The sequence below is a fragment of the Anas platyrhynchos genome, chromosome 2 (genome assembly GCF_047663525.1).
Source record: "Anas platyrhynchos isolate ZD024472 breed Pekin duck chromosome 2, IASCAAS_PekinDuck_T2T, whole genome shotgun sequence".
In the NCBI taxonomy this organism is placed as follows: Eukaryota; Metazoa; Chordata; class Aves; order Anseriformes; family Anatidae; genus Anas; species Anas platyrhynchos.
Genome location: NC_092588.1, coordinates 110,858,732 through 110,877,582, shown reverse-complemented (window position 1 = coordinate 110,877,582; position 18,851 = coordinate 110,858,732). Strand labels below are relative to the sequence as shown.

The window sequence follows — 18,851 nt, the reverse complement described above, 5'->3', positions numbered from 1 at the left end:
GCAGCCGCGGCGGAGGAGGAGCGAGGCCGTCCCACAGCGCTTGTAAACGGCAGCCTTCCCTGCACAGGGGCAGTGCGGGCAGTAGGGGCATCCCCCTGGAGTCGGAAGGGTGTCTTACACACGCTTTGCACAGATAGATGACTTAGTGAGGAAGTAATTACATAAAAATGTTCCTTGGTAATTATATACAGCATGCATGCACAAGCTGAAGCCAACATAGTTTTACAGTTTTAAGGGTAAGCCTGGCTCAGTGCAAACGCCTGCCCCCTGTTTGCTTGATAAAAAAAAAATGAAATCCACTGAAATGAATAGTAGCGCTTCAGATGTGGTTAACCACAGCAGGTGGCAGTATGTACATGACTCATTTAGTGCTCTTGGATATGATAGATACTTGAACAAAACAAAATCTGGAAATACCAGACAGCACAGAAAACACTGCAGGAGAGCAAGAAGCTAAGATGTATGACTGCTGGCAACCACTTGCAGCTTCTGTTGACTGTAAGTTTAGAATGCAAAAGCTAGGGAAGCATCTGAAGGATATCTGCCAGAAATTTACATTTAATGAATTTGCAGCAAGTCTTACACAGCTGATGCTTCACTCTCCTCAGTAAAAAAGAGAAAAAAAAGATACTGGTTTGATCTATTTGTTTTCCTTTGTCCATCTGTTATCCTGGCTGCTGACACAACACACATGTTAGAAATAAGATGACATAACTCCACATCAAATATATATTGGTGTGAAACCTGAAATGTATGCAGTAATAGGCCAACATAGCACTAAGTACTGGTATTCTGTCTCATTATATCTGCATTATAGAGTCATCATCGTAATTGTCTGGAAGGGTAGACAATAGCTCTTATTTTTAGAAGTGAAGGTAACGCATTGGTGTGAACTGGCCGCCAGGGGTAAGTTATGAAGCACAGATACAATGCCTAATAGTATACTGCTGCTGACAAAAGATAACTGGAGATTTAGAATCACCATCTGTTTATTTCAGTTCTAAATAGCAATGAGCTGCTTGTTGCTTCTGTTGTTGGCACATTTCAGGTATCTGGTGTCTGCTGCTAACCTTTGGGAAGAATACCCTGTATTTCATCAGAAAAAATAATGGCTCATCTGCTGTTTGTTGGGCATTGAAGAAGCTCATTGACACAAATAGGCGTGATGGCTATTTTCAATTTATCTAAAGCGAGTGGATAGCTCTGGCACAGCTTTGTTTAGCCATAAAATTGCCATCCAAAACACGTGTCATTTATGAGGATGAATTCTGTGAGCAACTAGTTCCTCTGCCAGCCTAATGTCAATGCAGACATGAGGGGCTGATCTGATTGCAGATGGGGTATGCGGAAGAGAAAGAGCAGAAACACCAAAGAAACACAGACACCAAAAAAAAAAAAAAAACAAAAAAAAAACATGGAGAAGAACATCAGGTGTCATCAGAAAAGTCCTGAAAATTCTGTACCGAGAACTTTTGGGTAAAACTATGGTAGAAAAAGTTATCTCTCATTGTATTATTTGTTCCATGTTCAAGGAAGGTAGGATTTGTACACGTAATCAATTTGGAGATTCAGATTTATTTACAAAGATGTGCCTGAACCCGTTACCCGTCTCTTCTCCTGAAAGAAAGGAGCCCCATTTTGTTCATGTTAAGATAAAAATAACAGATGAATCAAAAAATATAAATTCCTACCAGACAGTAGATTTGTGTCTGGTAGGTTATAAGCATAGCTAAATCATAATATGATTACAGAGAGAGAAAAGAAGACCCCATGGAAAAATAAATACATAATAATCATATTTAGAGTATTTTATTATTATTATTATTATTGTGTGTATGAAAGAATCGGGAGTATTCAGCTGATAATCTCAGGTGCCTGTACCAGAGTTAGCTACTAAGATACTGAGAGGTCTTTGCCTAGAAGGCATGACTTCACTTTCATTACTTTAAAAAAGACCTGATGAAAGATACTTTTCACCTTTTTCTCAACTTAAGATAGCCACCTGGGATTTGTTTCTCTATGGAGAAACTATTTCCTCATGGGTCTCTAAGGGTTTCCCAAAGCCTTTTCCCAGGGCAACCCCTTAACATCTGAGCCATCTCAAGAATACTTTTTAAAGAGACTTGTATCATAAAAACGAGTAGCTTAAACTGTGATCTTTTAATCTTCTTTAGCAAAAACATTTGATCATAATATGCTAAACTTTTTTTGATCTAACAATTGTATAATATAAGCAGGTAAAATTGCTCTGACACAGGTTTTAAAATTCACATCTGCATCAGTACTTTATTTCTTCTGGTTGGAGTGTATGCATGAAAGCTGAACCACCTGGTATTTAGGTATTTAAAACTGTAAGTGCAAACAGTCCAATTACTCTTGAGTTACAACTTGAAATGCAGTGGCTGCTGTTGCTTAGTCTGATTTTTAGATAAGCTGCACAAAGGTCTAGTTATTATGTGTGATTCCCAGCTTGGTATGCAACAGTACAAGCTAAATTTCATTCTCTGTGTTCAGAAACTTAATCCTTACCATTTCTGTACATTGTCAGTCCTTTCTTCTGGACTAGGACACTATGTTTTCAAGACACATAGTGTCTTGACATAGTGTTTTCAAGACATAATGTCTTGAAAACATAGTGTCACTGAGCCTTGTTGTCAGGGTCACGCAACAAGCTGCAATTTCTTTCCTGGTCCAGGAATGGCAGAGATTTCAAGGTGTTTTGCTGCAGAAAAAGGGATGCTGCTTAATGCTGTGTCCCTGTGCTACAGCATTGGACTCATCGCTTGCCCCAGCATGCACTGGTTACATGACCTCAGGTCCATCATATGATCCCAACACATGGCCTGACTGACGTGGCCTCATGCATAGACCTCCAGTAAGATGAGATGTCTGACATGACTCACTCAAAAAACAATTATGCATTTCTTCACATTTATCTTACTTGTGTGAGGGGGCTGAGCAGCTTGGCTTGTTACTGTTGAGAATGTGATAGGGGATTGCTTAGAAACTGAAACAATAGTGGGAATAAAAGGTCAGGCCCTGGAAAGGCTGGAAGGAGCCGATTCTCATGGATGAAGGGCCTGCTCTCAGAGGCTGCAGTGTTTGAGCTTCTCCTAGCTTTCAGGCAGTGGTCATACATAGGCAAGATGGAAAACGTGCTGACTTTGTACTTAATCTATTGGAAACACTCTGTGTGTGTGTGTGTGTTCCTATTACTGCTATTAAATAAAATGTTCAGTTCTGAAAAAAGTTGGTGTGAAATTGTGGACTCTGAAGACCATGATGAACTGGACAGTCATGATTACTTTTCAGGGACTGAATTTCAAGGTAATAGTAAGAAAATATGGAGATTCCTGTGCACTACAAGTAAACAAAAGAGGGCAGAAATGCAACTAGTTGCATTTGAAAGATGGAGTTTTCTGAGGCACACCTATTAGCCACCTACAGACCTTTAACTGTTAACCAATAACAGTAGCATATTTGACTTCACTCACCCTGAAATTGCTCTTTTTGTAATGGTTAACTGCCCTGTTGTAACTCACAGCAGGGGGGTAATTTTCCCATCAGAGGAGGTAAGATAAAAGGAAAGAAAAATTCCTGCCATCACATGTGTTGAAATCTATTTGGAAAAATCATCATTACTGTACACTAAAAAATTCCAGGCAGGAAGTCTAAAGCACTTTTTGTCTTGCAACAATTCGTGGGTTAAAGGAGATGTTAAAGGAATTCAGATTGAATTTAAGACATTTTCTCTTTATTTACTGCCAGGTTTTACGTTTCCTTGTACCCAAGGTGTGGCAAAGGTCTGGTAGAGTCTAAGTCTTTGTATTTCATTATGCAGCTTCCTGGACAAAGCAAAACACACCGCATTAGAAAGCAGAGCTTAAAGTCATGTATGCCTAAAGTGTTTTCAGGAAAACAAAACTTATCTGTAGTCAGAAACTGGATACATGAAAGACTCATCTGTTAATTGAGTAAGCCCATGAGATGCATGCTTGTTTAATTTATTATCATTATCATTTTTAATAATCCAAGGAGATAAAACAATCTATTATTCTGATAATGTAATATCTAAAATTACTTCCCAAACACTGGATAATATGGAGATCATATTTGGTTGAAGATAAGCAAAGAAAATACAGCTTCAAGTGGATCATTTGTTTACAAAGTGTTCTAAATAGCTTAAAGTCAAAATTATATCAGCTTAAATTATTTCATGACCTATTTATCAGTGAAATCCAAGGGAGTCTTTTTATTATATTAGAGGTTGGATCTGGTCCTTAATGTGTATATTAATACGATTATTATATCTGCTATGGCATGTTTACTACATAGAACTATGGAAAATGTCTGACTCAAAAGAATGCAAAATCAACCCACTTTGACTTTATATTACATTCTCTGAATCACAAATGAGTTATTTTACTGTTTTGTCTTTCTGTTTTATTCTGTGACCAAGGATATCTGTGTGGTCTTTGCCATTTGAGATTCATTTAGAGAGGTAAGTCACCCCTGTATCTGATTAACTGATTGCAGGTTTGGGCCAGCTCAGTAGAAGTGATATTAGCTCTTGCAATAGAGCCCTGATTCTGAAGAGAACAAATTGTATCTGACTTGGTCAACCAAAGAATGATAAAAGTATTGAAGAGCTTTTAAATGCTTCCAGAATGCAAATAGCTAAATAAATTTACACAACTACTAGGAGACTGCAGTTTAATTTTGTTTTATTTTCCAATTTTGCCCATTCAGATAGTAGACGGGGAAAAGCACTCAAATAGTATATGTAACATTTACATATTATCTCAAAGAGACATTCAGAGGGCATCATCTGAGTAGGTTCATTAAAACAAGAAAATCAACTGACTGTACATATTTGCAATTAATTTGTGAAGTGTGAAAGCCTAATTTCAGCCCTATCGTAATCTTTTTTTTTTTGTTTTTTCTCCTCACATATATCAAGGAATACCAAAAAGAAGACACTGCCTTTTTTACCCTTTTATCCCTTTTATTGTGGCTTGCCTGTGTCTTTACACTGACCAACTGAATAACATTTTCGTGAATTTGATCTTGAAGGTCTAGTAAAAGTCTGTTTTATTCTCGAGAGGGAAAAAACTGACCACTTAACAAGTAATCCCAGGATGAATTGGTGAGATGTGATCAAAGATGTGTTTTTCACCCAAACTTCTTGTGATGTCAAGATTATATCTTTTTTTTAAAAATAGCAAAGATTTTTCCAGATTTTAATATTTCGAAATTCTGAGGAGCAACCATGTGGCCTCCACATTTAAAGCCCAGCCCAAGCTCCTGTCATCCCACCCCACAGTGCTGCGGGATGAGCGCCCAGGAGGCCTTCGCTTAGGGATGCACCCAGAGAATTGGCCATCCATGTGTGACCGAGGTTTGTCCAGTGGGTAAACACCTTGTGCCTCTCAAACATGTCTTCAACGTCCATGGTGTTGAGACCAGTCCTACATGCTGCCTGTCGCAGTGGGGCCAAGCACGGCATTATGGTGGGGTGGGTGTTTGAATTGTGGTGGGGTCAAACTAATGCTGTGCCAAGCAGCCACCTCACCCATGTGCTCAACGGCACCCATGGGCAGCGCAGCCCCTCCAACGACTGGCCGCGGGCAGCGGTCACCCGCCAGTACCGGCCACTTGCCCCGCGCTGCCATTTCACAACAGCTCTGCCTCGCGTGGCTTGGCCTGGCCACCCCCCTCCCTGCCCACCGCCCCGTGTGGCCAGGCACCCCCAGCTCACTGTGGAGAGCCCCTCCACAAGGGGGTGGCACAGCCACTGGGGTGGAGAAGCAGGGACTGCTCTCGACTGCCCTCCTTGGCTCTGCTCGGTCCTGTTCCTTCTGCTCCCAGTGCCTTGTGCCCTCCTGTCCCTCTGCCCGCCTCCGGGCACAACGTCTCTCCCTCCTTCCCCCAGCTACCGCCTGGTGAATAATTCAGCAGGGTTTTGTGCACGCTGTACGCTGTCCTGCTTGTGGCGTGACCGCTGGTTCTGGGCTGAGTCTGCCAGCTGCCTGAGGAGCTCTCGCCTGGCTGGGCAGGGAGGAGGAAGAGCAGACGCAGGATAAAGTATCCAGAGGGAACTGGCGTGATAGAGGCAAGTCACTTTCCGGGACAGCAAAGCCAGAGGATAAAGACCCTGGGAGGCTATGAGTCCACAGCTATCCCAGTACATTATTTCCCTGCTGTTTGGGATGCACTTCTGTGTGATGTTTTGTTGTGGTGGGTGAGTGCAATCTGTGTGAACCTCCTGTGCACCAGGGAGTAGCAACATCTGGTTGCCTAGGAGGAGCTGCACTTTGAGAGGCAGAGCAGAGCCGTGCTGGAAACCCAGGGGAAACTGAGATCCCTCCCCACAGCTGCCGGCTCCCTCCTTTACCTCCTGGAGGTGGGCCCTCCTGCTGCAGCCCTGCTGTGGCAGTTCTCAGGGTGGAGCTGAGAGGGGTGCTCAGGCAGCAGCCCTCTCCCAAATAAACAGGTGCAGGCAGTGCTCCACAGTGGATTTGGCTACGCAGCAGGTCCCGGGCCACCAAGCATGACTAGTGCTGGCACAAAGGGGTCGTTCCTCTCGCAGCCGATGGTGAAGAGTGTGCTGGTGTATCGCAACGGCGATCCTTTCTTCCCGGGGCGCCGCATTGTCATCAATGAGAAGAAAGTGTCCAACTTCGAGGTCTTCCTGAAAGAAGTGACAGGTGGGGTGAAGGCACCCTTTGGAGCTGTGCGTAACATCTATACCCCCCGGGCTGGGCATCGTGTCCGGCAGCTGGAGGAGCTTCAGAGTGGAGAGCAGTATGTGGCTGGTGGCAGGGAAGCCTTCAAGAAACTGAAGTGAGTGGCTGAAAATTAACTTAAGATTTATATGGAACTCGAAAATCAGCATTTGGGATTTTGCACTGTGGCAATACTTGAGACCTCCCCCCATCCCCTGCACCCTTTTATTAGACATTGCACAAAACAGACTAAAAGGCTGTTTTCCAAGCCAACAGGAAAGTTAGGTATTTGTGACAGAAAATACTGCAAAAGAGCTTCAGAGGTGAGCCATAGAAAGCCTGCTATAATCATTAGTCTCAGAGTGCCATCTCCTTGACATGGTAATAGAATTGGAGAAGCAGTCCTTTACCCTGAAGGTCATGCTGTATTGGCATGTTGCTGTGATGGATGTGCTTCACAGAGGGATAAGTGTCAGTGTTTGTGCTCAATGTTAATAGGGAGAAAGCTCTAGAAAGGTGAGTGTTGACAGTTGTGGCAAAGCTGATGAGCCCAGGAATTTAATTCCCAATTTTTCCTTTCTTGCTTATTTTCAGAAGTCTAAAATATTCTACTAAACTATCCACATCTCCATCCATTTCTGTTCATTTGGCTTTCTTATGACCACAACAGCTGAGTTCCTCCTCTTCTTTAAAAGATGACTTTGCTTTGTGTTCCCTGTGAAGACACAAAGACACAAATTAAACTGATATTTTCTGTTTTTTAGTGACTGACTAGGAGAATATTGTAGAGTAGATCTGTGCTTTTATGTGTGGTTTCCTGAGTGGCTCTGAATATGATCAGTAATGATTCTTAATTCTGGCAGTGAATTTTGTTGTCTCAACTGCCTAATTACAAGTTTTGTTCAATATTTGTGTGTTTTTCGTACAGCTCAAAAATAATCTCAAAATTAGCAATCCTCTTCTGGGGGGTGGTTGGGAATTTATGTGATAAAGTACCAGCTCTATAGAACTGTGCTGTCTTGATCATGTAGCATTTTTCTGGAGAGCTTGGGACATTTCAGAATAAAGCTTTGTGTGTAATGAACAGCTTTTCTGTCGGCAGTCTTACCATTTTTGTCACTGTTTCTAAAAGTTATTGAAGTGTCTTGGGCTTCAGTGGCAAAGTTAGAGAGAAGATGTATGACAGGTTAAATATAAGCTCCTTTCCCACTCTGCTCTCTTCCATGTCAAATGCAGTGCTCAACTCAAGAACCACTGTATCTTTTGGTTTTAAATTTTGTGGTCCTATGAATGGGTTAAAGCTGTTAATTGTCAGCATGTTTCACCTCTCTAAATGTGTTTTATGTTCAAGAGACAGGCTAAAAGTAAGTAAGTGTTTGACATTAGCATGCACTGTGTAGAGAAGTGAGTGCCCTGGATTTATTTTTGGTGGGAAAAGGCATTTATTTCTGTCGTTTCATATTTTATGATCAGAGTGTTGTGGTGAGAGCTTTTTGGACTTTTATGATTGCAACGTGCAACAGGATACTGAAGTATTTAAGGTCACTGAAGAGAGTACCTTCAGAAAGGCTATCCTAAAGCAGTCAGTAAAAGCAGGCTTTTAGATATATATCCCTTGATAGTATGTGATAGTCCTATGCTGTGGGTAGGATTAACTGGATGACTTAAGATCTTTTCTGTTCTTGTGTTCAGAGTTAGGGTTCTTCACTATTAGTATGTATTTACATGTATATAGTACTGTAAAAGTAGGGAATGCTTTTACAAGCATTATTTAAGGCAGGCTGGATTGTTTAACATTGAACTTGTTCTTAACTAGATTGTAGACAATGATAACTAGGGGTACTTCTTAGATAGAGGAGAGGAGGGGTCAGTTGAAAGGATTGCTTTCTGGAAGAAATTGAAAGAATTAGAGAAATGAATGTATGTTTCTGTATGTGTCACGGGCAAAGATAAAGCAGTTGCATCTGTAGGAGACCAGAGCTTCTGTCATAAAGGATCTGACTCTGGTTTTATAGCGGTGAGAAGTTTGTAATTTTTTTTATTTTTTTCTTCATCTTTTTTTTTGTTTGTTTGTTTGTTTTTGTTTTTTATTTTTATTTTTTTTTTCAGTGATGCTTGTCAGATTCATTTGTTGTTATGATAGACTAAGCAGAGCTGAACTTTGGACTGACAACTTGTGGCACCCATGCATGGGAGCGTAACAGAAAGGAGAGAATACCCAAGGAAAAGCAAGAGCTGAAATTGCCATCGTTCCACTTCAAGTGGTGCGTTTGTTTCTTCACAGATGCCTTATGCTGAGAACTGAACCTTATTTTTTCCCTGTCCTCAGTGAATTCTAAGCTTAACTGCTTTCGCCTGTAGCACATGAACCTCCATCAATTTTAACATCTTGAGATAGATAGGTAGATAGATAGACACTTCTGAGGTGTTGCATTCTACAGCAGTGACAGCTATGAGAAGTAGAAACAGCTCGATGTGCCTGCAGCTTCTGCAAGCTGAATTCATGAGAAGACCAGCTCTCAAAGCTTTTAGAGTTCCAACAAGGGAACAGAGTTAGTGTGGTCTGAGTACCTGTCTGTTGGTCAGTTTCAGGGTTACTCATGCTTGACAGTTTACTTAATTCCTTTTCTTTGGACTGACAACATACTACTAGTCCATCGCAGTGTGTTTTAATTGTCACTTTTGTGTTAATGCAGTGTTTCTGTGGGAATATGTACTCTAATGGAGTACAGTAATGTTCAAACAGATGCATTTTGTTTTCTTGTCCAGTCTTGTTTTTTGTTAATTCCTAATATAATTGTGAATATTCTATTCTTTCATCACAACTGCACTAAAACAGGATATACAGTTTTCAGGTGTGTCTAAGTCATATTGAAACACAAGTGGTACAGATCCTCTTAAACTAGCCAATGTCCTGGCTAAACTTGAGTATGGAGAGAGGCTTTAAATATATCAGACTTAGGGTGAGAAACTAAGAGGCAAGATGATGACTTTGAAAATCCTGATAAATTGATATCATGCTGAGGTTTATTGATCCATCTCACAGTACTATGTGAGCTTCTTTCTGACAACTAGGTTACTGACCGTCTGGACTGATCACCAGTGGTGTGAAGTCACATGGTTATCTCTCCCCATCTTTCGTAATTGCCCAGAGTTAAATGTTTTTCTTGTTACTGGTTGGGAATTTTCTTTGCATCTTCTGGGTTTTGTGCAGTGACTTATTTTTGTTGGACATGTTATAATGACAGGATGGATCCTCACCCAGCTCTGTATTTTTAATATCATCTTCGGGTTTTAGTTTACCAGCTTTTTATTCTTCTTATAACTGCTACCTTGTAGTTTTATATTAACACTCCTTTAAAATCTTGAATTAGTTACTATATGTGTTATAATGAGGCATGATAAATTCTAAGAGCTTTGGTGCCAAAAAAAAGTAAAAATATTTGTACTGTGTAAGTTAGATGCTTCTGTAAATAATCAATAATGTTATCCTTCCACAGCTATTTGGACATAGGAGAAACAAAGAAAAAACCTGCTGAAGTCAACAATGAGGTAGGATATCTGAAATATTTAGGAAATAACCCTGAAGTTAGTATTAGTGACATGCCTGCATTTACACCTGCTTTTTAATATATATTTATTATGTTCATAAATATTTATCTAGTATTCTGGTTATAATATTTCAATGACTATCACTCTGATTGCTCTGAACATAATAAACTGATTGTCTTCCATTCAGCTTTCTGAATTGCCACATCCACTCATAAACTTTCAGCAAAGAAAAATTCATACTGTTGTCACAGGGTCACTGGTCATAATTTTTTTTTTTTTTTTTTCATTCATAAAAGCATATTGGAATTAGAACTTTGAGGGTTTTGGACCAGGAAATTTTATTCAAAATACAATATTTTCTCTGGAGAAAAGACATTTTTGACTGAAAAGTCACACTTAGTTGAAATATTTCTTCCAGTCACTGCCAGTGTCAGTTGCAAATTTCTAACTAGTTCTAGTCCAAGATCTTCCAAACTCACCAGTTTTGTATAAATGGTATTACACAATGACTAATGACACAACTGCAGGTTTCAAAAAACTTGGTGAGTTTGGGTTTTTGAGACACATGACTCTTCCTTATTTTTACTTTTTTATTATTATTATTTTTTATTCTATAGAAGAATAGCAATGATTTCCAACAAACATTTGAATTTCAGCTTCTGCCTAACAAGAAGCATCAGTTCATAAATTTTTCCATTTCTTCTGTCTTGTGCTCCCATTAATAGTGTGCAGTGTGACTGATTCCAAATGCCCCTTGGTGAGAAGGTAGTTGTCTTCATGAAAGATCATTAACCAAGTTCTGATATTACCACTTACCAGGATAACCACAAGGCTTGCTACTTTAAGGCTAGTTTTAAATCTGTTGATTTTGCTGCAAATCATTAGCAGACTCAGAGGATTATTTTGTTATACATACATTATATGTATATACATATACAGAGATTCTGAATATAATAGAAATTCTTTCCACTTAGAGAAGTGGTTTTAGAAGTTGTTTCCGTTATTTACAGTTGCATGTTTAGTAAGAGAGGCTTCTGTTACTTCTGTATTCAGTGCTTCATGTATTCTGAACACATTTGGCTATCTCAGGGCTTTGCAGTAAACCAGTATAAGCCATCCGTTATATCAGATTTATTTCCTCCTGTTTGAGTAATGTTTCCAATCTTCGTGGTCTCTGCGAAGAGTTTAGCTCTCCACATTAAGTTTAATTTATGTAATTGATTTATTTGAAGAGTCATAAAAATGAAATAAACATAGTACTGGTCTACAGATTTTTATCTGGGCCTAAGAATAACAATTTTTTTTTCATGTCCTAATGATTTAATTCTAGGAATGAACATGCAGGGGGCTTGTAACAGAAGTTTTAAACACCTAAATATATTTATGTTAAAATGATTTGAGGATGCAAGTTCTCTTTTTACTTTTTTTTTTTTCAAGCATTCACTTTGAAATCAAAAAGCTATATGTGTTCTAGGACTAGGGTAGCAGTATTGTTGCATTTTTATTCTTTGATTCTGCCAGATTTGCATCAGCAAACAAAAAATCATTATTTTCCATGGAGTCTTGTGGGAATCTTTGATTTTAGCCCACAAAGATTTTTTGCTTTCATAAGGCATCATTTTAGATTGAATTTCATAAATAAAACCCTCCCTGTTTGCTTCATTAGAAGAAAAAAAAAAGAATGTATGTGTGAGTGACAAAAAAAAACCACAACACACACACACAAAAAAGCAAACAATGGTTCAGTCCTGCAAGCACAGCAACAGGTACCTTTAAAGAAGTTAATTATTTTAGTGACTTCAGTAAGAGGAGTCCTGTGAAATTATAAATGTACAGAGAAATTTGTGGCTCGGATCTAAGTCGTGGTGTTCTCGTGGGCTAAGAGGGTGAGGGCAGGTTTACTAATCCCTTAGTGTCCATTCCTGTAAGGTGATAAGATTTAACATTTGGGAATGGCTTCTGCCTCTGAGGAGAGCAGTATTAGTTCTCTTTGTTATGCCATGTTTCATTTTTAGCTGGAGCTTCTCAAATACCATGGTTCTGCCTTTGCCTTACTTGACATGTTTGGTGGTAACAAGGATGTACAACTTATAGCAAGTAAATAAGTGCCTTTTTTTTTTTTTTTTTTAATGTTCTTTACAAATGACAAGAGGAGCTTTGGGGAAGGTTTGGTCAAGAATTTTTTAATGTAGGTTTGTTGTTACAATACATCAATGAACAAATGATGTCACACAATAATTCATTAAGCATTATCCATCTATTTCATGTGAAAAGTGGAACATGCAAATAGATGTGATTGTCTGTAAGATGAGTCAGTGTTGAAATAGCTTGAGAAAGCACATTTTATTTTGTCTAAACAGATAGATTTATAGAGAGTCTATACCACAAAATGCCTCATTATGATATCACCATCAGACTTCATGGGCTGTCTTTGGTCAAAGAAAATTAAGGTGGAAAGAGTGTACTATGTATCCCCCACCAGTAGTGAGGCTCAATCATTGACAAGAGTTGTGTCTTCAAAAATATTTAGAAAGTCCTCATTCACTCTACTGATACGAATCAGGCTTCAATGCGGTCTTCAATGAAATCATGTCATTATCTGATAATATTTATAATATCCATTATATATATATTTAATCAAGTGCCTTAAAATCTAATTCTTTACCAGTCTAAAGCCAGCAAATGACTGAAGTATCTAAGTCAAATGTTCAGCTGATGGAAAAATACTTATTTTTATTCACTAATCTATGCCAGCTGTGGACTTGCACTTATAGTCCTTTTCTGTCAAGTTTTGTGTATAGACCAGCATCAGTACAAAATGAGGGAGGGCCATTCTGTCATCTTACTGTAAACAGTGTACTTTCATGGGAGCAAAGCACATGAAAATGTTACCTAATTTTTATTACATTTATAGGCAGCAAGAGCTCCAATAGATTCTCTTCATGGAAAATTCAGTGATCATTGACTTCAGCTGACTTTTGAGCCATACCCAGGGCAGGAAGGGAGATGGCATGCTGGCATGCTGTAGGTTTTGAAAAAAAAGAAAAAGAAAAAAAAATATTTTGATATACTTTATAAGTATATTGTTCAACAACTTGATTATTGATTAACACTTGATTGTGAGGATAGAAGCCTTGTTTCCATTTTTGCTGTTGAGGCTGTCATACTTAGTGCATGTGATGAAGAGAATAGTTCAAGAGAAAACGGATAACTGTGTAGAAGAAAGGTAGGAGTTGAGAACAGTAAAAACCTGCAAGATCCTTTTAATTTCAGAACATCTATCTGCATCATGTTGTTTAGTTTCACATTAACATCTTCTCTCGGTTCCTGGATTTCTGAGATAAGCTTAGATTCAGTAACATTTGAGAAACTGTCAAGTATGTCTTCACAAGCTTATACCCTACTGCATGCTTCTAGAGCTGGTAGGATTTTAAAGTCACATCATTTGTTCTTTTAACTTAATCCACTGTCAGGTGTATCCACTGTTAGGTACTTCCTTGCCCATTTGTACTCTACTCCACTTATCATTAGCAGCAGTGCTCAGATAAGGTAAAGCCCCTTAGTTCTCATGCTGCTGTGACACCAGAACCTGAGCGTGCCACTCAGCTCGTTTTTACAGTGCTGCACCTTCACTTGAATGGAAGTGTGTGTGACAGTCAGAAAGGTGAGCTGCAGGTAATGAAGAGGGAGAAAGAAAAGAACAAATCAGACATAAGGCAATGAGCATCAGTGGTAAAGAGAGACAGGCTGTCTCTATGAGCAAATTTTTCTCTGGCTCAAACTTTTTACTGAGGTAGTAGTACTCTTTCCCTTCTGTTTTGCTGTTTAGCCCATCAGACAGGTGACAACATATCTTTTGCACTATACCATGTTATGGTAGTTGGTCTGCATGTAAGGCTGAAGCAAGCTTTCTACAAGAAGTTTGATTTTCAATTTCATTTTGGTTGCTTCTGCAACAAGCTAATCCCCCAGAAGTGTCATATCCCATCTTAGTTTAGACTTTCAGGGGGTATTGTGGTGATAAGGAGTAAGTTTGGATTTCTCCCTTCTCCCTCTTTCAGAGACAACAGTAAGGATGAAAGAAGACACTTGCCCATGAGCATGAGAAAGTTGTGTGCAGAGGCATCCAGGCTCTTGGCCCCTGTCAGAGCCCTAATGCTGTAATAACATGTCTCAAAACTTTGTATTGTTACAGTACTGATAGAGGAAGTAGTAAAAATATTTAATCTTAACCCACGCTAAAACTTTAATAAGAAACATTATTCAGATATATATCTGTCCTTCATGTTTTTTGGCAACTGGTCTTCCATGTTTTGAAAGAGAGATTTGTTTTGTAGTGAAGGTGATCTGCAAGTGTAAATACATGTTAAATGATGTGCTTGAGGAATTTAACAAATCTCCTGAGGAAATATGGACCAACACAGTTACCATTTGCTTGTTATAAGCTTAATTGTTTGTAAAAGGTACAGAACATTCTTTTCCAATTATAATGTATAAAGAAAGAGTGGACATTAATATTTCTTTAGGCACTCTCTCTAATCTAGATGGTTTCTCCTTGTGCACTCAAAAAGATAAATTGTCCTTGGGGCTGGTTTGTGGGTAATCTGATGAAGAGTAAAACTGGGTTTTTGGATTTGCAGATTCTGTGGGCAACTATTTGTTTTAAGTTCCGTGTTTGAGACAAATGTGTGTGCATCTGAAACCTCCTTTCTTTGTCTGACTTTTTATGACCAACAGTTTTTTGAACATACTGAAAATAACCATCTTTGCAATGAAAGTAAAGAATTGAAGGCATCTAAGAAGAATTGATGTACTTTGATATCAAAGAACCAGTCTCTTTCAACAGGAAGAACAAATGAACATAATGAAACAGATTTGATTTACTAAATTTATAGTAGGCCTGTGTTAAGCTGCATTACTGGCCGTATAGATAGATTTGCCCTTGGTTGATAGCTGACAGATTTTCTTAGGTAGTAACAACACTGACTTTTTTAGTTTGTTTGTTTGCACTTTATTTTTTCTCCTGGGCTTATAGGACAAGATGATTGTGTAGCAAACAATAACATAAGTATCTTTTGTGCAGCTCAGGATTCATTGTTCACTTGGATCTCTCTTACCAATTTATATTCCAGAAAAAGTTTTTTAAAATATTTAAGAAAACATTATGTATATTTCTTACTCTACATAAGCCATATCTAGATCTGGATCTATATTATAGAGAAACAAGGATGATGTACACTCCTTTCCTCAAGTTCACCATTGTTTTTTATGATATTTAAGCAGCTGGGACAATGCTATGGAAACGTAATGCTCCACACTTTATAACATGTTTGCTTATTGATCGTGTATTTATAACATTATTGCCCTCTGATTGGGAGCTGTAAGTATAGGCAGTGAGTATGAAAATTGGCACTGTAAGAGCCGGTTGGCAAGTGTTGGGCTAGTTGAGGAAGGATCTCATTAACCACCTTCTTTGAGTAGTGGGTTCACTCTGGAGTGCTGTTGTTTATCATTACAAGTGACTGTGTATATGCATGGTCTTGGACTGCCAGATTCAGTGATGCATGTCAGGGGCCCAGGTCCGAGGGATGCACTAGGGTCTCTCTGCCAACCACCCACCAGACATTATCCTACCTTTCACAGAATCACCGAATGGCTTGGGTTGGAAGGGTTCCTTCTCCACCAGTTCCTCCCGTCCAGGAGGATCTGTTCCATGATCTTCCCAGGCACAGAGGTGAAGCTCACCAATCTGTAGTTCCCCAGGTCTTCCTTTCAATCCTTTTTAAAAATGGGAGTGATGTTTCCCTTCTTCCAGTCACCAGGGACTTTGCCTGACTGGAAGGACTTTTCAAATATGATGGAGAAAGGCTTGGCAACTACATCAGCCATTTCCTTCAGGACCATGGGATGCGCACCATTGGGCCCCATAGATGTGTACCTGTGAAGTTCCATCAGGTGGTCTCGAACCTGCTCTTCACTTACAGTGGGTGGGACTTTGCTCTCCCAGCCCTCATGTGGGTTCAGGGAGACCCACCACCACTTCTAGATTTCTTGCATGATCAGCCTGGATATACTTCTGTAATTTTATTGCCTGAAACTTAGTAGCTGTTTCTTGATCACTTTTTTCCTGTGCTTCAATCCTTTTTTCACTGTCTTACATATGCATGTTTTGCTGTTACATTATTCTATTTCATTTGCAGATTCTTCTTTTATAGGCTGGTTTAGATGTGGTCATATTTGGAGAAGTATTTGTAGAATACAACAATTAGTATTTTCACTAATGATTTTTCAGAGGATTAGTAAAGATTCCTCAAAACTTTCATGCATTTATGACCTGAGTATTTGCATCTGTGTGCAGCCCCAGAACATCCCTCTGTAGTGAAACAGCTTGATAATTACAAGGATGTGAATAAGTGCTTTAATATTTTGAAACTTTTTCATTTCCTTTTCTGATGCAGTGCCTGTCAGTCCCTCATGCTGATCACACGCTGGATGACACAGTCATGTACTAGAACATGCAGTGGAGGGCATTTACCTGCTAGGGGACTTCACATAGTGTGCCTGGTCCTTTGATGAGATGTGGCTGCAGAAAAAGATTGTGACTGGCAGAATGTGCCTCCTGCTGACAGTCTCAAGCTGTAGCCCATCAGCTATGGGATCTTATGGGGCAGGCATAGTTTATCAGCAGATCACAGTCTAGGTCATTTAGATGCTCTGTCCTTGGTGGGATCCTGGATCAGGAAGAACTCCCTAGCATTGTCTAGAGTCAGCTGAAGAGTCAGGCACCTTGACAGGGCAGGGTGAAATGGAAAATGTTCTTCCTGTTTGTATCTTCAGTGTTTGAGACTTGACAGATCAGAACTTGTCATTAGAATTTTCTTTAAAATACATCTGAGATGTTGCTATAAAAATATTTTGAAGAGTTGTCATTTCTGTTTCCCTCTGTTCCTCCACATTTTAAAATGTAATTGTTGTAGTATCATTTAGGTCAATTATTTCTTCTGTATCCATTAAGTTCATTTTTCTTGCTACAGTGGAGTCTCCAGTCATCTGTGGGCAATTATATGATTGTATGAATCTGTAAAAATTGAATTTTTAAAGTTTATAATGTCTTGACTTCACAAATTATTTTGATATATTATTGCTGGATATACCTTGTCTCTAACACAGTCGTATATTTTTCCAAGTATGCTCTCATGAAAAATCTCAGTACTTGTAATTATTGTTTATTTTGAACCTAATATTTTTCATATCCGATACTTCTAATCATGGGAAAAAAGTGGCTGTTTTTTAGTGAGTGTTCTCTTGATTCATTTTAATTTTTACCTGTCAATGAGAAATGTTTCATCCATATTTTCTCTGTACAGGATATAATTTTCTGAGGGTAGAGAGCCTGGAAATCACAGAATGATTAAGGTTAGAAAGGACCTCTGGAGCCAACCCCCTGCTCAAGCAGGGACACCTAGAGCAGGTTGCCCAGGAACATGTCCAAATGCCTTTTGAAGATCTCCAGGGAGGGAGACTCCACAGCCTCTCTGAGGAATCTATTCCAGTGCTCAGTCATCCGTACAGCAAAATGCTTCCCAATGTTTGATGGAACTTCCTGTGCTGCAGTTTGTGCCCACTGCCTGTAGCTCTGTCAGTAGGCACCACAGAAAAAAGCCTGGTTCCATCTTCCTCATCCCCTCCCCCCAGGTATTTATAGACATTGATAAGATCCCCCTGATGAAAGCCTTCTCTTCACCAGGCTGAACTCCAGTCCCAGCTCTCTCAGCCTCTCCTTAAAGGAGAGGTGCTCTGGTCCCTTGAGCATTGTGGTGACCCTCCATTGGACTCTTTCCAGTACATCCATGTGTCTCTCTTGTACTGGGGGGCCAAGAGCTGGACACAGTAATCCACAAGTGGCCTCACCAATGATGAGCAGAATGATGTCTAATAAATACCTTAGAAATGATCCCAGTGTGTGCAAGCTACAACCATTTGATGCCATACTCATGGGAATGATTTTTTTTTCCTAAAAGAAAGAAACAAATAAATATTGTGGTACTTTATTGTGGTACTTTAAATTACTGTATACAGAATATTCACGTCTGGAAAGAAACTGCATAAAGGTCCACTTTATAATTCTATGCCAGTATAAAAACCCTCTTGGAAGTTCACATCTAAACAGCTTGATTTCTTCTGCTGCTTGTAGGAGACTGAGTGATGTACTTCTCATTTTTCTGATGCTGTATATAATTAGGACTTCTATAATTAGGAGTATGGGGAATAAGACTATCAAAATGCAAAGATTAAATAATTTTGATATACATCTTTAATCTCCTGAGCAGCATCTTTAATAGTTAAACTTTATATTGCATTGTTTGCTATTTAGTATCCTGGTAACATAATTAGCAAAACAAGTCATACAAAACAGATACTCTTCCCGAGTGTTCATAATCTAATACCAGGAGGAATCAGAGAAGAAATGACCAGACATCCAGTTAAAACAGAGCTGTGTCCTTTTTTTCTAACTGGGCCTGCAGATTCATAAAATTACTGTTTGCATAGTTCTGTATACCTGAATTGTAAAAT

The 18,851-nt window shown here is 39.2% G+C and overlaps 1 protein-coding gene across 1 annotated transcript in view; it reads left to right on the top strand.

The window, feature by feature from the left end:
- Window positions 1-5,338: 5,338 nt before the first annotated feature.
- The window catches only part of DCDC2 (doublecortin domain containing 2), a 63,052-nt gene continuing 49,539 nt past the window's right edge, over window positions 5,339-18,851 (top strand). The window contains 2 exon segments of the mRNA XM_005015188.6: window positions 5,339-6,843; window positions 10,226-10,277. Coding sequence (XP_005015245.4) covers window positions 6,551-6,843; window positions 10,226-10,277 — 345 coding nt within the window. The 5' untranslated portion in view covers window positions 5,339-6,550.